The sequence below is a fragment of the Pseudonaja textilis genome, chromosome 3, assembly GCF_049901715.1.
Source record: "Pseudonaja textilis isolate UNSWEBS1 chromosome 3, rPseTex1.2, whole genome shotgun sequence".
NCBI classification, from domain to species: domain Eukaryota; kingdom Metazoa; phylum Chordata; class Lepidosauria; order Squamata; family Elapidae; genus Pseudonaja; species Pseudonaja textilis.
This window is the reverse complement of record NC_141992.1, coordinates 172,367,699-172,385,728: the sequence shown is the minus strand read 5'-3', so window position 1 is coordinate 172,385,728 and position 18,030 is coordinate 172,367,699. Positions and strand designations below refer to the sequence as shown.

At 35.8% G+C, this 18,030-nt stretch overlaps 1 protein-coding gene across 2 annotated transcripts in view; it reads left to right on the top strand.

The window, feature by feature from the left end:
- The window catches only part of MMP16 (matrix metallopeptidase 16), a 187,316-nt gene extending 170,453 nt beyond the window's left edge, over positions 1-16,863 (top strand). For both annotated transcript variants that reach the window (XM_087931486.1, XM_087931485.1), the window contains exons 8-10: positions 6,601-6,751; positions 10,191-10,306; positions 15,555-16,863. In XM_087931486.1, the coding sequence (XP_087787612.1) occupies positions 6,601-6,751; positions 10,191-10,306; positions 15,555-15,889 (602 nt within the window). In that variant the 3' untranslated portion in view covers positions 15,890-16,863. The remainder of the gene's footprint in view (positions 1-6,600; positions 6,752-10,190; positions 10,307-15,554) is intronic.
- Positions 16,864-18,030: the final 1,167 nt, after the last annotated feature.

The following is an 18,030-nucleotide window of genomic DNA, read 5'->3' as shown; positions in this document are numbered from 1 at the left end:
GAAGAGTCCACTAATATTTACCTCAAAATATTTGATTGATAAGTTGCATCCAAAATTGTATGCATTTGGAAGAGTTGGAAAAAATATTCATGTTTTAGAAAATGTTATACAAAAAGATATATTCTATCAGAGTTGTTGCCGAAAAACAAATCCAGAAAGCACACACAGATAATTGATTCATTAACTTCTTTATATACATAATAACACATGAAGTAAATTTATAATATCAACAGCAGATTCTTCCAACGTGGTGGCCGTTACAGGCAAAAACACAAGCAGAGGAGAGAACAGTTTTAGTTTTGATTCAGAGTTGCAGACTAGAACAGACATGTTTTCAACTTCAGAGCTCAGAACTTAATACAGAGCTTCGCCCAAGCTCCTTCCGGTTTCAGTTTCCAATCATAGAAAAGGTTACAGCAGATGCTATATACTATATATAGCTACAAGATCACAGAATCATAAAAAGGGAGTTTTAAAAGAGATTTTTTTAAGTAATAGAAAATTTGATAGAGCAGGTAAAATTCTTGAGTGCATATTAGATTTATACTATGCCATATTTTTAGAAAATGAAAGGTTTATTTAATTTCAAAATTTAAAAAGCTTGTTTGTGTGTGTCTGTCTGTCTGTCTGTGTGTAAAACATTTTATGTACCTTACATAAAATCAATAGTCACCAAAATCAAAATAGTGGACAAAAAATTGAAAGTATGTGTCTCTTAGTAAAGTCAAAAAATTGAAAGTATATGTCTCTTAGTAAAATCTTTTTTAAAACTTTTACATCATGTAACCTTCTACGTTACCTTATGGGCATATTGCCCAAACATTCTGGAAATGGGTGGTATAATATGAATAATTTCTTAAAAGGCAGTGACATTCTTTTATTTGATTGAGGACTTCTTTTTCTGCTGAAAAGAAACAAGAAATGCTACAAAAGTATGCAACTGCTTTTTAAACATTGGAGATACAGATTGTGAAGTTCTTTGTAGTGTGACACAGATTTTAAACAGTACAAAAAGTGAACTGTCAAAGACATCTGCTGTGGTAAAACTTGTACCAAGCTAAATACAGCAAAATAAAAATTGTAGAAAAATTCACACCCCAGCTGCCATGACTCTCAACGCTGTTGATCCCATTGCCGACAGATATATTTCATAGGATAAAATATACAGACAGGATATGGATAAGAATCAAATAATGCCTAATTATAAAATAAGAGAAGATGACATAAGAGTATGAAATGAACCATGCCAATGTTTATGATATAAGAAAAATAATAACCTAGCTAGGTATTTTCCCCCTCTTATTATACAACTTGAATAGTAAATTTGGTCAGGAATAATGTTACATGCCTGTACTCATCTGTTGGTAGTGTTCACTTAAAATTAAACTGACAATTTATGCATTCTACTACCCACTATCACTTAAATCTACCTTTCAGGTCAGATACGTAGATTCTAATTATTTTAAACTGACACAATTTTGTGCTTTTCAACAGATTTATACTAGAGAGGAAATAGTTTAGACTTTTTTTCTGGAAAATACATGTACCTCTATGTGAGAACATATACTAATGCAAGTTGAAAGCTAAGATGCATAACAATTGCACGCTATGCGTATTCATCTTGCTTTACAAAAGAGAGAATCATACAGAATTTAAAATATGCCTTATATAGAATCCACCTAGCAGAAATGTTGTTTATAGCCTCCACAAAGGAACATAATGGTTGAACTAGGCCCAGTTTCATTCTTTAACTTCAGTTCAGTTTTGGTCTGTTTTTTGTCTTAAAATCCTTTTAACATTCAGTTCTGAATGTGAAAGCTTTTGTTCAGTTTCTTTATTCAAAGTCATCCAAAATGTGGTTGTCTATTCATGACCTCATCCTTCAACCGAAATCTGTCAGTGACTTCTTGAGCCTAAGAAACAAAAAATAAACTTTTCTTTTAAGAAAAGCTTCAGTTCTGTTTTGGTTTCTTATATGTAGTCTGCACTACAGATAATGTTGACAGCCGAGGCAAAATAAGCCCTTTATCTAGTGCATGCATAATATATCTCAGTGTGAACCCAAGAGAAAACTTGCAAATAAGTAATTACTGCTGACATTGCTCACCAGTTTCAAAGTAAGATATATCCTGTTACCTTTTAGAGTTTAATCTTTTTAGAGTTAAATGGCAGAAGAAAAGACATGAGCAGAATTATATAATGTTGTTTCTCTATTATGCTTCTATAATGGATGATTAACAAGACTGTTCTACTTCCATGATTTTACACATGTTAGGATGAGTTGTACAATGTATGCATCCCGAAATAAAACAGTCATATTCAGCAGCAACCTAGAGATTAATACAGAGGGAAAAGGGCTGATTTATGAGTGGTTGGTTCAAGCCTAAGCACTGGGAATGAATATAGCAGCATGAACACCTGCTCTATCTATAGCAGTATGGATTTCCCACAGATAATAAGATTCATATCCAAATCAAAGTTTTCAAGGATGTTGAGATTTACCAAGCCAATTTTCCAGGCATTTGTCTGTTTATTTAATTTAATTTCAAGGCCACCCAACTCTTCAATGTTTTCAACTTAAAACGAAAAGAAAGAACATACTGCATATCAAATGTTCTGTTTTACACTGTATGATCTCAAAGTCCTGTGGGATTTTTTTGTATTTCTCAAATAATGTAGAAAAAGAATCTATGCATGCTCAGAACATTAGACTACAGTGAGTTGAAATCAAGGTCAGTGTATCCATCTAGAAAAGGCCAGAGTAAAACAGGATAAGAAAACAATGTAGATAGAGCCTCTGTGGGAATGAAAGTGAATAGTCATTGTAAACTCATGTGAGTTGTTGGGTGGAAAAGATCCTATTGGTTAAACGTCTGTGGAGATTCTTAATCATCCAGGCCATGGTTGTCCCCAAAGTGCTTTTCAAAAAGGGAAGTGGACTTTGTTTTTCCTTGAAGACATTTTGCTTCTCATCCAAGAAACTCTTCAGCTCAAGTTCAGAACTGAAGAAGCTTCTTGGATGAGAAGTGAAACATCTTGAAAAACAACAACAACATCCTTGGGACATCCTGTCTGTTATTTATGTTTTGACTAAAAATGAGAGACCCACCACTAATCTCATTTTATTTAAAAATAGAGTTGCACAATGCACAGATAAGCTTGGTTTATTTCTAAGTTTATATTGTCAACATTTGGCAACAAAAGTTATATTTTAGGGGCATGATTTCCGCCAGGGGAAAGTGGAAATAGTTTGCCTTCCAAACTTCTCCAACGTTTTTTTTAAAAAAAGGCTGAAAAAAATCAATATTTTAAAGAACTTCATTGTAGGTGTTAAAATGTGTTCATTTTGATCCATAAATCCAGAGCCCCTTTCCAGCTTTTAGGACCAGTGGGATGGGTGGGGAAGTGGGAAGGGACAGTGGTGGGATTCAATTTTTTTTACTACCGGTTCTGTGGGCATGGCTTGGTGGGTGTGGCAGGGGAAGGATACTGTAAAATCTCCAGTCAGAGGTGGTATTTGCCGGTTCTCCAAAGTACTCAAAATTTCTGCTACTGGTTCTCCAGAACTGGTCAGAACCTGCTAAATACCATCTCTGGTAGGAGATGATTCTGCATGAGGGCAGGCATGCATGCATACATGCAGCTCCGTTTGCACAAGCGGCAGGCATGCATGCCCACTGCTTGTGCAAATGGAGCATGCATACAAGTGCTTGTCCACTGCTCGCATGCTTGCCTGCCACGTTTGCAACCCAGTTCCGAACAGCTCAAGGCCCAGTAGTGGACTGTGACCCGGAGGCCTCAGCTTAAACCAACCTAGAATCCCATGAAAAAGAAAACTGGATAACCATTGTCAGTATACAGTTTAGGAAACTTACTAACCAAAAGCTGAAGTATCAATTTCACTGGTAAATTGAGCGAATTACTAAATATGAAATGAATTTACAGGGTCAATCCTTAAGAAAAAAATTTCTTGGGCTTTTAATAGTTAACTTCACCGAGATTTGTCTTTAAAAATACCTCTAGGAAATTGTGTAGCAATGAGATTAAGAAAACCCTTGATTTGCAGTGGATATTTTCTAAAACATTTTCTCCCCCATCCTGAATGTGATTATGCTGTACAATTATGTGAAATAATATTTTTGGAACAAGAGTATGTTTCTAAGGTCCTTGAGATGCAAAAGAAAAGGTTTCTGAATATAGCCTGCTTCTTTGCACAAGGTGAATTGTCCCTCCTTTCCCTTCCTTCCTTTGTGCAGCATAAGAAAACTATATTGTGATTTAATATACTACCAAATGCTGTTTACTTCTGCTGTAATGGATGCTATTATGCCTTTCCTTTCTTCTTCCTTTTAATCATATTCTACAAAGACATGCAAATAAAGCAAGGAATTCTGAATACAAGGTTTATTGTCTGCAAGAAAACAGGTGGAACAAAACTTTTTTGAGTGATTATGTTGATTTCTTGAATAAAAAGGATGTGTTTGTGTATATATATATATATATATATATATATATATATATATATATATATATATATATATATTTGTTTTCTGAGGTTCTCGCGGGTATTTGTATGTGGATCTTTGGTTGTTCGGGTTTTCTCCCGCGTAAGATTCGAAGTATCTAGGCAACGTTTCGATGAAGTCTCATTCATCATCTTCAGGCTTCTGTCTCCGGCTCTGTGCTTCTCAGAGTAATGTGAGATTGCAGCTGCTTCCTCCTTTTAACTGCCAGTGGGGGTGGGACTTGATTGGGTGGGGGCTTGGCTGTGTTCTGATTGGGTGGGGGTGTGTTCTCATTGGTAGGGGGTTTGGCTGTGTTCTGATTGGTTGGGGGATTAGACGTGTTCTGATTGGTTGGAGGCGTGTTCTGTTCAGGTGGGGGCTTGGTTGTGCTCAGGTTAGTCTTAGTTGCTGGGGGATTTGAGCTGGTGAGCTGTGATCTTGCTGTTTGGCTTCTAGTACGTGGCCCTGCTGCATCTTCATAGTGGGTGTCGGTTTGCTTCATGTATGGCTCAGAGGGGTTTGAAGTGGGTAGTGATGCAGCTGCAGTGCAGCTTCTGGTCCATGGTTGTGTCTCATTTTCTGAATGGGTGGGAGTCTGTTTTCTATATGGAAGTGTGGTGGTGGCATCTTGTGTGGCTCTCATGGGTGTGGGTCTGGTGTCCTTCTTCATGTTAGGTACTCGTCTGTTCATGAGGGCGGGTTTCCAAATGGCTGGAAGGCGGGAGGTGTCATCTCGTTTGTTCATGCTGTGTGGGCGTTTTTCTATCTCTATGGCTTCTCTGATTATTCTGCTGTTGAAGTGTTCGGTTTTGGGGATAGTTCTGGTATTTTTAAAATCAATAGAAAAACGCCCACACAGCATGAACAAACGAGATGACACCTCCCGCCTTCCAGCCATTTGGAAACCCGCCCTCATGAACAGAAACGTTGCCTAGATACTTCAAATCTTACGCGGGAGAAAACCCGAACAACCAAAGATCTACATATAAATACCCATGAGAACCTCAGAAAACAAATATATATATATATATATATATATATATATATATATATATATATATATATATATATATATATATATATATATATATATATATATATATATATATATTTACTCTAGCACTTCAGCATGCAAAGGAATAAAGCTTTACCATATTTCCTAATTAAAAGTGTGTTAAAAAGAGATGCTGTAAATCAGAAAAAGAGATCAGACTTTCCTTTCCTTTTCCCTTTCCTTTCCTCCTTGCATTCTCCTTTTTTATCCTTTATAACATTAAAGTGGAACATCTATAAAATAGAAATAATTTTCATTTTTTCCTGTCACAATGGTTCTAGCACAGGTCTGATCCTTAGTCTATAAGGAGAAACAAAAATTCATTTCAAACTGTTGATAGAAAACAGGGCCTAAGGGTGAATATGTATTCATGTAGCAAGGCTGCCTATATAATACGCAAAACATGAGGAGGAGTGTTTGGTCCCATTTTTCTACTTGTCAGTTTCTAAAGCAACAGGTATAGGAAATATATCCTATGGCTATGATGGCAAACCTATGGCATGCATGCTGGAAGTGGAACACAGAGCCTTCTCTCTTGGCACGCCAGCCATCGCCCATTGCTCTTCTGGGTTCCAGTGCTGCTCTTTGCGTGAATGTGAGCATCAGAAACTGGAAGAGCAGCTCTCAGTGCCAAAAAAGTTCAGCAACATTGTCCTATGGCATGCAGTTGGAACATGTCCGACAAGTGAAAACTTGCTTCTGATTGGCTACAACATCAGCAGAGATTTGGGCTGTTGGAGATAAGTGGAATTCTAAAGAAGGATATGTTTTGGCAAAGATGTTCATTTCACGGTATCTTGCAGGATATTGCAAAATAGGAGAGCCAGCTGAAACTACCATCCACTAAGATAGTTGCAGCTACATAGCCATATAATTTGGACACTATGCCCCATCTATGTATTGTGGCATGGACCTAGTCCTCATCCTATTTATGTCATTACAAGAATGCAACACAATGGGCTCTGGTAAAAATCATCTTTTAGCTTCTTGGTCAGAATTTCTGTCGAAAGACTAATATAGTGTTTTGTTTTTCTTGCACAGGTAACAAGTTCTGGATCTTCAAAGACACCACCCTCCAGCCAGGGTATCCTCATGATTTGATATCATTAGGAAGTGGGATTCCTCCTCATGGTATTGATTCAGCAATTTGGTGGGAGGATGTTGGGAAAACCTATTTCTTCAAAGGCGACAGGTTAGTGTTTTCATTCTGGAAGGAAACATCATGTTACTGTATTTACATGGCTTGCTGTTCACTTTCATTCTTAGTATTAATGCATACTCAAAAATAGTTGTCTATTCTGCCTTCTTGCATTTCTTTCAACAATCTTACTAATTTGTTTTCCTGTTTGAGTTGGACTTGCATGATTTTAGTAAAAGCATAATAATCCAATTTTTAGAAAAGAGCCTTTCCTCCAGAAAGTACAGTTGTGTGGACAGAAACAGACAACATTTCGGAAACTGAAATGCATTAGGCATATTGCCATCAATTTCTATTTGCTTGTTATGGTTGTGAATATTATTTTAATATTAATATATTTATTTATTTTTTTCAGTCCACAGGCTTTGGGAACTATTTAAACTATTTAAATAGGCATCCTAGCTGCATGTTTGAGATTCAGGGTATTATAGACTTGGTTTTTTTTTTCCATTGACAACTTTATAAAGTTAAGGTCTTATTAAAAATACAATGATGACAAAGAGAAAGAGAGAAAAACTATGTTCAAAAAGAAAAAAAAACCAAGGGAAAGTAAAATAAAAACTTCTGTTGATGAGAAGGTTATTTTTTTTAGATCTAGAACAAGCATAATGAGACCCAGCAGGTCATAAATGCAATACAGCGTATAAAGGAGGAGATTTGAAAAATGTGAGCCATGCTAAGATAATTGAGCTATTACAGGATATTGACCACTTAGTGGGAATAAGCCCATATCACACTAAGCTTTTCAGCACATATTGTTTATATCCCTTTTTTATTTCTTAATATAATATAGGCTGAATTCTCCCACTGGTTTTAATTGCACATATAAGCTTCTTACAAAGTTCTTTCTGAACTGAGAACAGCCCACTGTTGCTTCTTTAACTGTGATGATGTGGTAGGCATAAAAAAGGTGAGGCAAAAGGTGATAACAAAGCCAAAGGAGGAAAATTGTCTTCTTACAAAGACTTGATAAGGTGTTATAACCTCCCAGGAGAAAGATAGACCTGAGCAACCATACAGTATTGCTGGATAACATTTTGACTTCAATCTCTGAGGAATGTGTTGGGAACAGATTGTAGCACCAATCTGTGGTACCTTAAACTAGCAGCATCTTTTTCCTGCTGCTTCCAAGTGATCCTGGGGAAAAAATGTAGATGTTGCAGAAAATTCCCAGTGCTCTGAAGCACTTTTTGCAGATTATATTAGAAATGCTACACGGCTTTTCAACACAATGAGGACAGACAGACAGACAGACAAGCAAATCACAAAGAATCAAACAAATGCAAGCGCATTTTCATGGCACAAATCTTAAGTTTATTCAACTAAGCAGGAAGCAAACATTTGTGTCTCCACACCTCTTGAATTATTGAATTAGATAGTGATTTTAATGTGTCATTCCTCTGCCTCTTATTGGATTGGGTTCACATCTTGTGATCAGGGTAGTTGCCTCCATTCGTCACCCCATTATTCTGTGGTTCTCTAAAGACCGTGGCTATGACTGCTAAACATTGAGATGACTACTTTTAGCCATGTCAATGAAACATATAACAACTGTATTGTAAAAATAGGCATAATAAAGTTATAAAACAAGGGAGAAGAAACCCAATCTCTGCAAATAACTTTCACCTATGTTCATTCTGCTATTCCAACCATGTTAAATTTGTTCAATCCATGGTCTCAAAAGTCACACATATCTGCTTTGGAGCTACTTCAACCTTCTATTTCTGCCTTTTTTAAGCCTACAAATTACTGGTGCTGGTTCTCAGTCACTGCTTGTATATAATGAAAGGAACGTTTAGTTTCTCAAAACTGTGCATTTCTTCAACATGATTTTTTTTTTTTATTCAGAGGTATTGCATCTGTAAATAACAAGAATCTACCTTGAATAAAGCAAGCGAAAAATAATGAAAAATCTATAAAGCAATGAGTCATATTATACAAATCTCCAAACTTTGTCATTTTATTTTTCTTCATAGTAATTACCTGATATTCTATGGACTTTTTCATTTTTCTGTGCATAGAAAAAATGCCAACAACATTTTTTTCAGTTGTTTTAATTGATGCAAAAATAAATTCTTACCCACCATTTCTTAAAACATGAATATAATGGACCTTTATTCTAGGCAACAGTGTAGTGCTAAGATTCTTTCCTTTCTGCAGTTCCGACTCAGAAATAAACCCTATTTAGAAAAAGATTTACTTTTATCAAATAGGCCTCAAATTATTTTCAAATATAAACATCGTAAAGCATTATGGATGCAGACCACACCCTTTTGCATATAGATCAAGAAATTACATCACCGAGTTAGGAAGAAACAAATGTGGGCATATTGGTGGAAATGCAATCTCTTTTGCATTACTAAAATGTTGTTGCAGTCCAGGGGAAGGGATTACTTTTGTTGTTGTTATTTTTTTTTCTATTAAATGTTTCTTAGCAAATAGAGTTTTTATATAGAACTTCTCCCAATGTACATGGCTACTGACAAAGAATCTCTGAAACTGAATTTGATATTTCTTCCGATTAGGATTTCAGAGCTACTTGGGTGTAGATACTCTGAGGCCAATCAGAAAAGCAGGATTCTGCTCCCAGTTAATAAGGCAATCTATTTTCCTAAGAACTGCATAAATAAGGTGCATTGCAAATTTACTGAGGATAAGACTAAATGCTTTCAGTTACAAATTGCATTCTTACTGTATGTATAGCAGATGCAGATAGCCATACATAAATGTGGAGATATAAATATATAGAATATGTCATTTCTGATGTGTACTTGAGACCAGGAGTAATCCTTTTTATTAACTCTGGTGGGGAGCTATAAAACCTTTTTAAAAATATAAATAATTTAGAAAAAAAATGTTTATTAAGAAAATTCCATAAATTTCCTTGTAAATACTCAGTGAGACTTCTCATATATAAGACTGCAATCTGAATTTCCTTTTCTTTTTCAATATGTATATACTTTTCATAGTGTGTTATTTCTTTATAAATTAATATATGTAAGGAATCTAGCTGCTTGGGCTGCTTAAATATTACACAATGGAATTTTTAAAAAGACTCTGAAAAGTACAACATAGAATTAGAAGTGCTATGGGAACTTTAACTCAAATCTTGAATAAAGCATTACTATAGATTATTGCATATAATATTCATCATTGTACAGCTGGATTTAACCCCTAAGTATCATAACTGTTTTGATTATATAAAACCATTCGTTGATTTGATTCTCAGGATAGATTAATCTTTAATCTTTTATGTACTTAATGGAAAAATGTATTAAATCATCAAATGTTTAAATGTCTTCATTACTATTTAGAAGTATATCTTTAAATAGAAATAACCAGGTTGCCCTCATATTATTTCACAGAGTACTTCATTTCACACACTGAAAAAGGCTTTCATAAAATTTATTTTAATCTCAATTCTTTCTCTCAGGTATTGGAGATATAGTGAAGATATAAGAACTATGGACACAGGTTATCCCAAATCAATCACAATCTGGAAAGGCATCCCAGAATCACCTCAGGGAGCCTTTGTTCACAAAGAAAATGGTATGTAGCTTCTTATGAACACAAATGCTCCTTCCTTCCTTCCTTCCTTCCTTCCTTCCTTCCTTCCTTCCTTCCTTCCTTCCTTCCTTCCTTCCTTCCTTCCTTCCTTCCTCACACATCATTTATTTAAAGGGTTCTTGTTACTTAAATGTGAATCCCCATCACAGTGCAATAAATATATTTAAGACATTTAATAATTGGTTTAGGCCCAAACCCTTTTTAATATATGGCATTGTATTGACGTTCAGGTTAAATCACATCTTCAATGTCAAGCTACTAACTGATGTGGATGGGGGAGGAGGGGAGCCAGATTGGGACCATGACTCTGTTTTGTTTCTTTTAATGCCATTTTCTGACAGCTAGAGCTGAGTCAGGCATCCAGGAGCTGGTATCTGCTTCCCATTTGCTTAGAGTCAAAGCTTAGGATTTACTCCCTGTGAAGGGGAAAAATCCCTTCCAATTCCACCGAAGAAAAGATTTGCTGCTCTTTCACATATAGCAAAATGTTTTAGTTCATAACTTTTTGCGCAAACCACCCAAATGGAAATATACTATTCTAAAAGTCTGTTCAAAGCAATCTATCCTGGACTTGGTTAGAATTACCTAATACAGAGTTATACAATATTGCAATATTGCATATTTCTATGAACATCAAATACTGAATTGAATTGAAGTACAGAAATATGTGCATCATATTCTTGATTATGAAGGCCTTCATTGCATGAGTATTAATTGTTGCTTTGAGCTGTTGGCTATTTGATTTCAAAGTTTTAAATTTTCAAATACAATTACAACCAGTTGTTGGGCTGCTAGCAGTGCACATGCAATTGATTCAGAGATTTATTTACTTTTTTTCTCTTTATCCATGACAGGTCTCCAGTAATATTTTTGTTTCTCTATAAATGAGATGTGATATTTCTTCCCTTCTTAAGAATTGTTTCTTCCTTTAGCTCAAATCACCAATTGCTCTAACAAAAGCTTTTCCCCCAGAAATAATTACTCACTTGTTCTAAGTCTGCCTTCTCCATCAAGAGAAGATCTTTTCAGAATGAAGCCTTTTAACTATAAGGTTTTTTTTTTGCTTTCTTTTTTCAAAAAGGAAAGTGATTTGGAAAACAAATCACTCTATCTATCTATCTATCTATCTATCTATCTATCTATCTATCTATCTATCTATCTTTAAAAATGAATCATCCATGTTGCAGGTATAGCTACATGTCTGTTAGACTCATATCTACATGGTACATAACAGAAATAGTTATTGATTTTCCAGTCTTTCAGTCACACTAAACTTCACAGTCTCTAAAACATTGGCAAAGTAATATCTGGCAATAAAACTAAAAAGAAAGCATGTTTCTTTTTTTTCTTTGGGTTGTTTTTTAAAGATAAATTTAAGAAATTATACAGATTCTTAGAGAATAAGAAAGAAACAAGTTATCTGCTGAAGCCTGCAAAAACTATGCTGGGGATTGCACCCTAAAGTCAGGATTGTACTGGCTATTGCATTAAGCTTAAGGAAACAAAACAGGCAAGGTTATATAGGAGAAACACCATACCTAGTTTCACAGAACTGTGATTAAACTTTGCCTATAGTCATTTCCTCCACCTCTTCAGAGATTTCACTTGAAACTGTATCACATTGCTTTAGGGGAAAGGGTTCAGTGCAGGGGTGGGATTCTACCAGTTCGCACCTATTCACTAGAACTGGTTGTTAAGCAGTTCTAAGCAGTTCAGAGAACCAGTTGTTAGAAGAAATTACTGCCCTAATCCTGTACGGAAGGCAGGAAGGAAACATTCTGGTGTTGCTTACAGAAACTGACTCTCCATTAACCCATATTACATTCTTGGCAGGACTAGACTTCATGTCTCAGGAACGTCTCTGGAGTTTTATTCCCCTCCTTTGCTGGTACTTTGTTTGTGTGGAGTGACCATTTAAAGTTACAATGGCACTGAAAAAAGTGACTTATGACCATTTTTCACATTTATGACTGTTGCAGCATTCTCACAGTCATGAGAGGCCAAGCAAGGAGATGTGTGCCTCGATTGAGTGATATTGAATTGGCCACATCGAGCCAATAACATGACCACCAAGCCATGTCTACCCAGTCACATGACCACCAAGCCATGCCCACCAGCTAAGCCACACCCACAGAACCAGTTGTTAAAAAATTTGAATCTCACCCCTGGTTCAGAGGAACTGCTTTTAATTTAGCAACTTACTTTAATCCTTTTGGCTCTCGTCATTGGGGTGAGGGGGTGGGTGGAAGGGGCTGGAAGGAAACAGGAAAACATGCCATGTTCAGATTTAAGCTATTTAACTCATAGATCTTATTCTACCTTAAAAGCTTTTTGCATTAAGTTATCTTTGTAGTAAATGATCTTAATTAACACTAATAGGGTACACTGTTATGGAAACACTGTAAAATGTGAGAACATAATTCTCTTTTTAAAATATTTTTTTCTTGAATAAAAACTATTAAAAAAACTTCCTGCTAATATATATAAAAAAGAGTCAATTTATTCCCTTTAAACAATATTTATGTGGACATTTTTTGTGTACAATATCTAAAAACAAAAAACAATTTCAAGAAATCTAAATTTGTCCTAGGTTTCAGCAGAATGTAGGACTATAGTATGAGGTTACACTATGTAAGAAAGCAGAGTTGCTATCCAAATGTTGCATGCACACTTCTATTTCCGGTTCTCCATGTCTCCCATGTATTATACCACATCCTTTGCTAAATGATCATGTGCAGTGTCATCATTCTCATCTGTTTTCCTAATCTCTGGGAGTATTCAGTACAAATTCTCTATTTAGTGTCCTAATAATCAAACAGCACATTACTTCATTACAAATCCAAACTTTGCTGCACTTTGCAATCACCAGGGAAGCTTTAACTTTTCCACCCCGATGATTTTGGCTACACTGAAAGTACAGGAAAGGGAAAATAACAGCTGCATTGAGCTCACTGGGGATAAAAGCTTAAGCCGTAAGTTCAGTGGAATTGAAGGTAGTTTTCTCTCAGCATTGGGAGATACAATACAGATGGTTCTCCAGATCCCATTCTATCCTGTTGAAGGAATGGCTAACCAGGATCCAGCTTCAGATTTGAGAAAGAATAGTAAACTGCCAAAACCAGATTTTGAATGTAATAACAGGAATGAAGAGAGAGTATGTATTGCTTTCTCTAGCAAACAGCTGAAACTGACTCATAGACACCTACGCTGTGTTGGGAGTTGAACAAGGGAGAGTAAAAAGAAGCAACTAGGAGGTCACGGAGGATGAGGTGTTTGGGGAATCAATGAAAAGGAATGTTGCCTGACAGCTTAAGAAAATTATGTTCCTCCAAAATAAGCATTTTCTCCTCACCAGTAGGATCTTAGCTTTTGTAGAACAAAAGTGACAGACTATGAGGGAGTTTGCTTATAGTAACCTAAAAATTATCATGATGTTATTGCTTTGCTGCTAGGAGATCACCTTCTTAGATATAACAAACTTATATGCTGTCAAGTATGTATCTAATACCACAGCATATAGTATTAATTTTTCAAAAGTATGAGGTAATGATTATTCAATGTAGAACAATCCAAGCAAATAATCCAAACAAGATGTATTATGTCAAAATAATGCATATTAAGCTAATTATTTTTCCCTCAAATTTTGGTCTGTTGTACTTTATTAATTTATTTAATTCTTTTTGTTAGTTTTTATTATTTTTTATTTTTTAAATACGGTTTTTCATTGTGTAAGCCACCTCGAGTCGCCATGGGCAAGTAGGTGGCAATAATAAATAAATAAATAAATAAATAGTCGATAAATGAACTTGCATTGTAGTCATAATAAAAGATTCATGGAAGGATAATGGAAACTATCCATGGAAACTCCTACTAGCAGTTCATAGTCTTTCCACAGTGGTATCCCAGAAAAACAAAACAGTTGTGAGCTTTCACATTAAAATGGATATTCCATTACCCCAATCACCCAAAGTATTTTTGCATTCAAAATGAAATATTGGAAATATTCTTTGAAGGAAGTCTCTTCAATTTCAGTGGAATTTATTCTTAAACAATTCGGAAGACTGCAAAAACTTGAAACTTGCAGAATATGTCAAGGGACATATTTTGTTTCTCCTACCTCTCATCTTTAAAGCCTCATCATTCAAGCCAAGCTAGTAAGCACGTTTAACAATGGGGGAAAGATTGTGTTTACTGGCGCCAAAATAAAATTATTCCAAAGCAGCTTCAGATACATTCAATTTTTAGAAAGATAGTGAAAATTAATAAATGGCCAAGCCAAGTTGTTTTCACATTCCTGTCATAAAAATCTGAATCAGAAACCAAAAGAAGTGGTGCTTAATTTGAATAGGGGAAAGAAGTGATTAAAAAAAATAATGATTTGTCCTTTTTATCATTCAAAGAGAAAGCCCAATGTTTGTTATATTATTGCAATCAATTGTTGCCATTTACCAAATTAATTCTACTTATTTTATTTTACTATCTCTCACACATTGTGAGAGGCAAAGTTATAACACTGGATAAAACTCCCAATTGTTTGTATGCAGTTGATAAATAACAGGAGGTTGTATACCCATTGTGAAAGTTTTTATTGGATTGGTACCATTTTTCAGCTGAGACAGTAAAAGCTTTAAAGTTTTTTGGCAGGGAAACTGATTTCTGCAATTAGGCACCCTGTAATTGTCCTGGTTTGCTTTTGAATGATCAAATTCTAGTTCCCTACTGAAGCTATGAAGTGTATACACCTGTTTTATGTTTCAGAGTTCATTTTAAAGCTGATGATAAAACAGGGAAGAGATTCAGGAGGGTGGGAGCAATTTAACTAACTAACTGCTATAATTTGCAACAACTGACCAATATTCCTTTGCTCCTTGAGCAACTCAGACTCAAGTTATTTTCAAGTGTCAACTTAAAACTGTATTTATCTTAATTTTTCCATCACATTAAACAAGCTCGACTTCAGGGCATGATTCAATCAGAATTGTTGATCGGTGTGCAAACAATTTAATTTTATGGAAGCAGGAGAAATGCTTTATGAAAAAAAGTTTTATAAAATTGTGTAGCATTCTATACTAAAGATAGTGTATGGAATCAGGATGCTCTTTTGATTAAGTAGGGAGTTCTTGTATTCATTTCCAAATTGCAGTTGCATCCTTACTTGCAATAAGTTATTTAACTGAGAGATGTCCAAATGTCAATCCATTTAAATAATTCAATATTTGTTTCTAAATAGGCTTCACATATTTCTACAAAGGCAAAGAATACTGGAAATTCAACAATCAAATGCTCCGAGTGGAACCGGGGTATCCCAGATCTATCCTCAAGGATTTTATGGGCTGTGATGGACCAGCAGACCGGGACAAAGACCGACACAGCCCTCAAGATGATGTAGACATTGTCATCAAACTGGACAACACAGCCAGCACTGTGAAAGCTATAGCCATTGTCATCCCTTGCATACTGGCCCTGTGCCTCCTTGTCTTGGTTTACACTGTGTTCCAATTCAAGAGGAAAGGAACACCCCGCCACATACTTTACTGCAAACGCTCTATGCAAGAGTGGGTGTGATGTAGGGATATTTTTTGTCTTCTTTTCTCCCAGGAGTAGTGGTAACATGAAATCCAACAAAAGAGCTGGTTACGGAGTTTCCTAACAAGGAGCAGGCCTGTGTCTGTCTTGGCCAGGGATGATCTTTAAAATCCAGGGGGCTGCTTGTCCTGCACAAGAGTGAGAATTTTCTCCAGTAGGAAGCTTCAGTCGTACACAGTACCTGCCGTTTCTCCAGTCCTTCGTCTGTCTTTGTCATTCAGTTCCAACCTTTCCTCTGCACACTCAATATACCCAATGCAAAACAATCAGGATATTCATAAAAAAGAACAACATGAAAAAAGAAGAATCTCTGGCATCCCAGCTGGGTCTTTCTTTCTTTCTTTCTTTCTTTCTTTCTTTCTTTCTTTCTTTCTTTCTTTCTTTCTTTCTTTCTTTCTTTCTTTCTTTCTTTCTCTTTCTCTTTCTCTTTTTCTTTCTTTTTCTCTTTGAAATAGTTTTGTGTGAGGTTAAAAAAAAAGAAAGAAAAGAAAACATATAAGCATTTTTTAAAGAGAAAAGATAGAGTAACTAAAACACAACAATCACAACGGAACTTTCAGGAAGTGTGAAGATCCAAAACAGCTTTGTCTCCAAAGAGGATTGCTTTCTGTCAGCTATAGTCCTATACTCCTACACCTAATTTTTATCAAGTGGGAGATCAGGATGACATACAGGAATTCTGACTGTTTGGACAGCCATTTTCCAACAAACAAGGGGCCAAAATATCTGCAATATAGTAACAGCCTTAATAATATATTCATTTTGTGTTTTATACAATTGTTCAGAGCTATGTCCTCAATGTTTTCACACATTTATATTCATTACTATATAGAGAGTATCCTTTTTACTGATTGGTTTAGCATTTATTGGTTTCTCACCTGTCCACTTCTTCTTTTCCCCAGAATTGTATCAGGCAAGCTGGTCCCAGGCTTCCCATAAGCTTCTCAGAAACCTTATTTTGAAACCAGACTAGAAAGCAGCAAATTCCAGAAGTAAGAATGCAATCAGATAACATTAAAAGTTACTGAGAAACATAAGATTAGTATTAAGTTTATATAATCAGTTTCTCTCTGAGAACTATCAGATCAGTTTTCAGAATGGAAAATAATATTGATTGAAATAGTATTAGTGCACAGATTCTGCTTTTACTTAAAGGTAACATTCTATAACTCCTAAACCAGATCTACAGAGCCCTCAATATCATAGTTCTCTTCTCCCATCACTGTTGCTTCTAATTTGGTTCCAGGACACATTAGATAGTCCAGGCTGGCCCAATTTATTATGTTACTTCATAGTAGCATAATGAAGACGAAGCCTGAATGGGTTTGGCATGATCAAGTGGATTGGCAGATAAATGGAAGGCAGTTGTTAACCCTGGGTTTGAATCAGCTCATCACAATACTAGACAGAAAACCGAACTTACAATGTGGCTATTTCTAGTAAATAGCCCCATTGGGGATAATACAATAAAAGGTTACCATAGATTTTCCAGTTGATTTCTGGGTTTATTTATTTATTTTTAATTGCCATACCGAATGTGCAGTGACAGTTCTTCAACTTTGCCTCCTTGTCTTCAGCTGGTGCTATGCCAAGCCATTTTATCAGTCTCCCACGTCTGTGCTGCTCTTTTTCTCCCAACACTATTGATCTCATTATTGGTAGACCCCATGGGTCCTATTAACAAATAATGAGCTTCCCTTACACCCTTGAAAAATGGGTGTGTGAATTGTTTTTTTTTTAAAAAATTCTGCCAGCAAACATGGCAGAGCATTTGATGAGTGGCATTACGTTCTTATCATGCAAGTGACCTTTTTTTGGTACTATGCTTGGAGGGCCATGCATCGTACCTTTGTGAACCGTAGTGGGTAGAATTCAATACTTGGCTGCAGTTTGGCTGGAGACAGATACATATAATTTGCAGCCATTCAAATACCATATGCTAGCAGGAGGCAATACTGCCTATGGATTACATAGTCTCTGCTCACTAGTTTTGTGGGGCTTTTCTGTGCTGAGCTCTGTTGATTAGAAATGACAGCAGTATAATGGGGATGAATAGAAGAGAAAGAGATACTGCTGGAAACAGTCCCTCTATCACACTACCTTCAGCTTTCATGAAAGCC